General features: G+C 40.6%; 1 protein-coding gene across 1 annotated transcript in view; it reads right to left on the bottom strand.

Annotated features, from left to right (window-relative positions):
* The window catches only part of LOC147027501 (triple functional domain protein-like), a gene marked incomplete at its 3' end in the record, with an annotated part of 489,834 nt that overhangs the window by 621 nt on the left and 481,713 nt on the right, over window positions 1-7,500 (bottom strand). Inside the window, exons 57-59 of the mRNA XM_085876518.1 lie at window positions 1,931-2,009; window positions 988-1,188; window positions 1-13 (exon numbers count right to left, since the gene is read on the bottom strand). The exon at window positions 1-13 is cut by the window's left edge and continues 126 nt beyond it. Coding sequence (XP_085732644.1) covers window positions 1-13; window positions 988-1,188; window positions 1,931-2,009 — 293 coding nt within the window. The remainder of the gene's footprint in view (window positions 14-987; window positions 1,189-1,930; window positions 2,010-7,500) is intronic.

Raw genomic sequence — 7,500 nt, 5'->3', positions numbered from 1 at the left:
GCCATCTGGAATGCTGCGGATTGAAGGTTAAGCCAAAGAGAAACATGTCGTTGGGATTTGTCAATGCAAATAGAACGGCCAACTAAAAACATTCAGGAGGAAAGAACCTCAGCTCTGACATTTCAATGACAGTCAACTTCACTGAACTTAACGTAAGGGAACCACATGCACAGCACACTCCAGGAATAAACGTATGAGCATACCTATAACACTGAGAAAAGGGAAAGCAGTAATTTTCACGTCTTGAATTTTAGTCACTTTTGTGACTGTTAATGTGTGTGTATCAGGGGTAATATGGGTGCGACATAAAGCGATGCAAGGATTAATGATGGAAAACACTGATGGACTTCAATAGGTCCTTCCTTTTGTCCACCATGAGTTATTTGTAAATTTATGGTTGAATATATCATAGACAGGTTTTATCAGATAATTAATTACCTTTGTGCTGCAGTCAGCTGTCTGCATTGTATCAACAAGAAGGAAACTCTCTTGCTGAAAGTTTATTTGTCCCTTTAAAAAAGCAATAATAATAATACTAATAATAAAAATAAAAATAATAACACAATGAGCTTCAACAAAAGAGGAAGCCACTCAGCCCATAAAGGCATATGCTATGATTGCCAACAGATGGTTATTTGTCCATGCTCTATCCCTTTTTTGAATGCTGAGCATCAAGTAAGGAAGCAGCACGTACCATTTTAAAAAACTCTTTGTTATGACTCAGTTGTGCTTCGAGTCTTCAAACTACTGACTTCCTCGACTCAGAGCGTATTCTCAAACCATAAAGCCACCGAGTTCACCAGTAACGAGGTTAAAAAACAAAATTGAGAATGACCAAGAAAAGCTGAGCATAATTCTGTACACATCTTGTTTAGAACATGCAAACAATGCAAAAATCGACCTGCAAAGGCATAACCATCGAGTGTGTTCATTAAGATCAAGGGGGTAACAATAACGGATGATTTCAATGACAGTTCATTCGCTCACAGCTCTGTGATGAGGACGTAGCTGGTGGCCGTCTCGTAGGTGTCAATGATCGAAGGGATCTGTGGGTGCTTCAGGCTTTGCAGTAACGCAACCTCATGCGAAACTTGCTCCCTGCGTCTCAGCTTCTTGCTCACGAACTTTGCTGCCACCTCTTGTGGACAACCACGTTGTAAGCAACGACGTACCACTGAAAAACGACCCCTGGAAGGGAAACATTGTTGAAAATACAAGAACAATATTCATCGATTGAAAACTCGTCTTTATTAAGGTTAAAATTGGTCTGTGTCGGCAGAATAACAAGGACAATTAATTATCTCAATAAAATGTTGAGAGCTGCACGCTAACTGCCACGAGAAAAAAATGGGAAGAGGCCTTTGATGTCTCTCTTGCTTTGAAGAAGGGATAACACCAAAAATGCCACTTACATTTACTCAACAAAAATCACTCTGACATCATCCATGAAAAATATCAATGAATGCATGTTGTTTTTCAGACGATAATTGAGCAGATCAAAAATCTAAAGAAGAAACTATTCCCCTTGAAGAAGCAAAACATGGCTGATGAAAATGCACAGAATGAGATATCTTTGTGCATAAAACAATTACAACGAGGTTTATGAACTTGGGAATGCAAAAAAATTATTTAATAAATAATGTCGATCAAATGAATAAAATGCATCTTATTGTGGACAGTATCACAATCGATAAAACTTCACGAGTCGTACAAAAAGGGAATGCGTTTATGGTCTTTAAATATATAACAAACTTATTTAATAAGTACAAAGGCAACCGATGAGATGAAAATGTCATTTATTGTATCACACCATTGGAGTTGGCAGGTCGGTGAGAGGGCTACGTAAAAATCAAGTTTCGTTTAAGAAGACGATGGGTAATGGAGCTTTAGGGGCATTCTTGTAGTTGAAAGAGAAGGTTATTGAACGTACCTTCCAATTTCTGCAAGCTCGGCATAAGTCGAGTCGAAGTTGCTCTTCCAAAATACGTTGAGGCCATCAAATCTAGAATCTGTAAAATAAATAGTTTCATTTGATTAAACACATGGAGCTATTAGACCATCTACACGAGTTATGATATCATTAGGGGCTGGATACAAACTACGTGACTTATTTGGCAGTTTCTTTTTAACATCCACCCTCCCCATGTGATTCCAGATGACATTTTGCGTGACCCCTCCCATCTTAAAAAAAAAAACGCAACGATAAATGGGAGCAATGTCACCTTTTTCCCATTTCTATCAGCTTCCATTCTGCAATTTATTATTAAGATAATCGTTGGAAAAGGACAACCCAGTCAATGAGAAAGTGTTGCACATTCATCTTCCTCCAACTTTTACAAATCGTTGAACTTCCTGCTTTCTCCCTTTCGGAAACTCCCATTCGTAGCTTCAATTTCAAGATATAAAACAGCACCTGCACCATTTTTGGAGAAATTCAACTCAAAGCAAGGTTGTTCTAAATTGACATGTCCTGTCATGGTGAAGGGAAATCCAAGAAGGCTGTGCCCATGAAGATGGTGTCACATGACTGTCGGCTTCCTACCCCCTCGAAACACTGGAAAACACCCAGCCCACAAAAAGTGCAAAGTGTCATGTAACTTGCATACAGCCTGTGGGGCGGGGGGGCAGGGGGCAGGTAAGAGGGAAGAGGGGAGGGAAGAGGCAAGAGGGGAGGGAAGAGAGAGGGGGAGAGAGAGAAAGAGAGAAAGAGAGAAAGAGAGAAAGAGAGGAGAGAAGGAGAGAAGGAGAGAAGGAGAGAAAAAGAGAAAGAGAAACCAAAGAGACAGACAGAGACAGACAGAGACAGAATGTCTGAGATATGTATATTGCCTTTCAACTGTCCAAAAGGGAGATAGCACTTGCCTTTGAGCTGTCTGGTTTGTGTTTGATTCCTGACCCAATTATAAACTGTTCGATACCTTGCAGGCAAGTCATTGCATCAGTGATTGCATCATCCCTCATATGGGAGGTTGAGTTTTGGACTTGTATTTGCTTGGCAGATATTAGTTGTGAAAGACACTCACAACTAATTCGTTGTAATGCAACTCCTTGCCGAAGAAGCACCAACCCTACAATTTATCATAATCTCATCAGCAACGAACCCAGACTCAGCAGCTCAAAAGTAAGTGCTCAACAGCTCTACCCCTGCACCATTCTGTCAGATGCAAGGGCTTTCTTTTGATACTGTTTGAGGATTTCTATCAGGATAACAAAAGAAAAAAACATGTTTGACCAGCTGGGATAAAACTTAACCAAACCGACAAAAAAAGAAGATATCTTTGGAGGCAAAAATAAAGTAGTTGCATTTCTTTTCCATAACAAGAAAAAGAGCAATCAGAGATTGCTGACCCTCACCAGGACTTTTTTGCGGTGTATTTTGTGTGGTGTTTGTGTACTGGTGTGTTATTGTAATTAATGGGACATAACCAGAACTGCCACTTTATAACCGCTGGTAGTGATGACTGGGTATCCAGACGTCTCGCTTTGACGCAACCCGGTTTTGATCAGGCACCTGACCCTGACACATGACGTTTTTATTATTATTCAATTGAATTTAGAATGGGATTAAAATAAATTCAATTCAAATCAATTGGAAGATCAAATAGGTGCAGTCCTGCATTGGAGTAATCAGAAGGAACCCAAACAAGCAAAAATCAGAAGAAGCAAAAAGCAAAGATGAAGTCATAAGGAGGAACCTGGATAGGATTTACATTTCAGCTGCTACTGCTCGACTATCAAACCCATCCAGGCACAGCCAAATGAGCCTTATTCAAAAAAACCAAAAATCAAAAATAATCCAGATCAAAATAAATAAATAATTCTGGCTACCAGACCATGTGTCTGATTAGGTTGAAATTTAAAACATATATTCTCCATCACTACTGGATCATAATTGTGAAGTTTCACGTCGATTGATGAAGCAGTTAAAGATAAATATTTTTTTCCAAAGATTTTCGCTGAATCCAATATGACTGCCAAAACATGTGACATCAATTATTCATGAGTACCCTGGTATTCCCAAGGCTTGGGGAACATTTGTGTGAAGTTTCCCCTCTATCTGTTCAGCCATTCTGGAGAAGATATTTTTTGTAGGTTTTAGGATAAACCTAACATGCCTGCCAAACCATGTGATTTATGACATCATATGTGTGAACCGTTATTTTTCCTCATGGACAGGAGGTCATGCATGTAGAGTTTCACCTCTATCTGTAAAGGCATTTCAGAGAAAAAGATTTTTGAAGGTTTTAAAAAACAATATGGCTGCTGAATCATGTGACCAATGACATCATCAATTTTTTTTCTGTGGACCAATTTATCCCGAGATGACTGTCAAAATTTTTGATACTGATCGGATGCAGCATACTACATATGCAATTATGACGTCATAACGAAAGCACCTATGACATAAACAAATCACACATTCCCCATGTGGAGTGCTTACCGTGTGCCAGGTTTTAATTATTTCCTTGGTATGGTTCCCAGAAATATGGAAGTCCAAAAGTTTTTTCAACATGGCCACCACACCACGTGACTTATGATGTCATAATTATCATTAAAACATTCCACAGTTGTCGCTCCTATGGTGAAAATTTTGTCTCAATCCGACAAGCGGTTGCGGAGAAAACACTAAAGTTCTGTGCAAACAAACAGACAAATAAACAAACAAACAAACAAACAAAGGGATTCCAACGCAATACCCTCTCCTCTGGCAAGGATAATAAAAGACAACTTGGTTGAAATGAAACATGTTGATTTAGAGCAGTACAAGTCAGAAATCATTGTTGCGAAGACGATCAGGAATAAAGACTTTTGGCCGGTTTTGTTTATCATGCCAATTTTGCAGCGAATTGTGAAGAAAAAGAGAACAAAAAAAAATTGGAAATACCAGGGTAAATGAGGGACACCAAGAAACAGCTTCCAAACAGGTGTGTCCCATGTGTTAAGGAAGCAAATGACATCCCAGCATGCTTAGGGTCATGCATAAAAATGCTGCACAGGCCTGATTGCCGATGATTATGGCGAGCGTGGCTGCAAGACGAGACCCCCAATGCCCCATCCACAGAGCACGTGTGGTTTCGCAATGTCAATGGTTTGATGAGCATGACACTGATGCTATCCAAATGTCATGGCCTTCTTGGTTACCGGATATGAACTAAATCGAGCATTTCTGGACGATTCTGAAACAACGCTTGCGACAGCGTTTAGCATTTTCTACCTCCATCAAACAGGTGTGAGGTGATGGACTTTCTCGTGGAAGAATATACAGTATATATATATGTATATACATATACATATATATATACACATATATATATATATACATATATATATATATATATATATATATACACATATATATATACTGTATATATTTCAGGCCGTTCTGCCCCAATGCCCTATTAAGTGACTTTACATGAGCGTTTCCATTTTTGTGATCAACGACCTGCATGTAAATCAAAATGAATGGCATTTAATGAGAGTTACATGGGTGTGCTCTAATATTTTTATTGCAATTCTGCAGAATTGTACAATTGCCCATCTTGGTTGAAAGTGCTTTGTATTTTTCTACTTTATTTTGTATACCTTGTCGAGGCTCGTATCAGAGCTAACACACAACGCACAACATGGGGGCATGAGACAAGAGGGATGGGAGTGGGAAGGACAAAACAGTGGGGAACAGAGACATTAGAAGATCTGTGGAAGGGAGAGGGATGGGGTGGGGAACATGGGGTATACAAGATGGACATTACTGGGACTTTCAGGAAGGAAAGCAGGGAATTTGAAGGAGGTTGTTTTTGGGGTGGATTAACAGGGGTAGAAAAGATCGAGGATTTGGATGGTGGATGATAGGTGGTGGTGAACAGCTGTTTTGAAGGCCTGGGGGAAGAATGGGATTGAACAAAGTGACGGGGTTTTTTCCAAAGGTGGAAAAAAAAGAGGAATGAAAGAGTGAAGGTGAGCAGTGATTTGTGATTTCGGTAGTTTTACCAGAAGGGGGTTGTTGGCGGACCTTGAGCGCCCTGCGGAAATGTGGTGGGGACAAATCGCAGATAGAGTAGGGGGAGGGGGCGGCGAGACCGGAGAGGAGACGGTAGAAGACAGGAAGACCACCGACCTGCCTGCGGTGATAGAACTTTGATTAACATTGCATGCACACACATTGTATATGTGCTAGCCGAAACCCCGTCACAGACGGATTCCGTTCCATGAGCCCAATATGACAACCAGTGGCGGCTCTTGGAAGAGCCGGATCCCAGTCGATGTACTCCATGGCCTTACCGAATGAGGCCTACAAAACGTCCTTGTACACGACATTTTTGGTGTACACTACTCCTTGTGAAGAAGTCCCCTAATTTGTGCACGTGTCTACTTTGACATACAAACAGCGTGTCAAAACTTCTCAGGTCACAGTACCGAGAAAAACGTGACGCGACCGCTTGGAGGAGCACAAAATTGGTCTTTCAGTATTAATATGTAGATACAATGTTTCTTGTTACATTTTTGTGTCAAATTCACATTCTGAGGTCGTCAGCATGTGAAGAAGAGGGTTTTACATTGCAGATGCTATTTTCGAGGAGTGGAATTACACCTCTCGGTGGTAACGGTCTGTCGACGACAGACGTAATGATGTCAGTGAATGACCGATGATGTCATGACGTCCTTACGCCTCTCAGCGGTGACGTCACACGTCGCCATGTAAACGAATGTTAAACAAAAAGTGTTTATTCTGCTTCAGAGTTGAAGTTTGACAATTGCCACTCGGTGTGATGCACTCTTACAGGTACGAAGTTTCTTTCAGTCCAGGTCACAGTACCGAGAAAAATGTGACACGACCGCAAGGAGGAGCACAAAATTGGTCCTTCAGTATTAATATATAGATGTATAATGTTAATATATATATATATATATACATATACATATATATATATATATATATATATATATATATATATATATGTGTTTATATATGTTAGCACGGGTCTGGCGGTTCAGGTTAATCCTCCTGACCCAATTGTGGTTGGCGGGCAGTTAACACCGACTCGGCTGGGATAGCCGAACGGTTTTCCTCAGGAGGCGGACACGTGATCGTCAGAGATAATCGTGCGCACAGGATTAGCATTGGCAGAACTACCAGAGCGATGGAACAGGTGGATGCATAGCACAAGGGGTTTATACTCAAACTCCACGACAAATACACGGAAACAGCAACTTAAAATAAACAGCGGGATTTGATGACAATTCAATGAAACAATCAAATTTTAAAATGTGAATTAAGTTTTTTTTAAGGTTAAACACTGGGTGCATCGTTGTATCGACGGCAATTGGTCATCGCTAGCAAAGCCAGGCGTTCCGTTGGAGTGCTTGAGAGCTGAAGCCACTTAGGAGATGTGCAGTGCGGTTTGTGTCCTGGTCGGGATGTACAGTCGACAGTTACTACAAGGTGGAGGTGCGTGTACAGCACACATGAACGTGGTACATATGGGTAGATTTGGATCTGTG

Source organism: Eptatretus burgeri, chromosome 4 (assembly GCF_056783735.1).
Source record: "Eptatretus burgeri isolate ZD-2024b chromosome 4, Ebu_testis_v1, whole genome shotgun sequence".
Taxonomy (NCBI): Eukaryota; Metazoa; Chordata; class Myxini; order Myxiniformes; family Myxinidae; genus Eptatretus; species Eptatretus burgeri.
The sequence above is the reverse complement of the archived record's forward strand: the minus strand, read 5'-3'. Positions and strand labels throughout refer to the sequence as shown.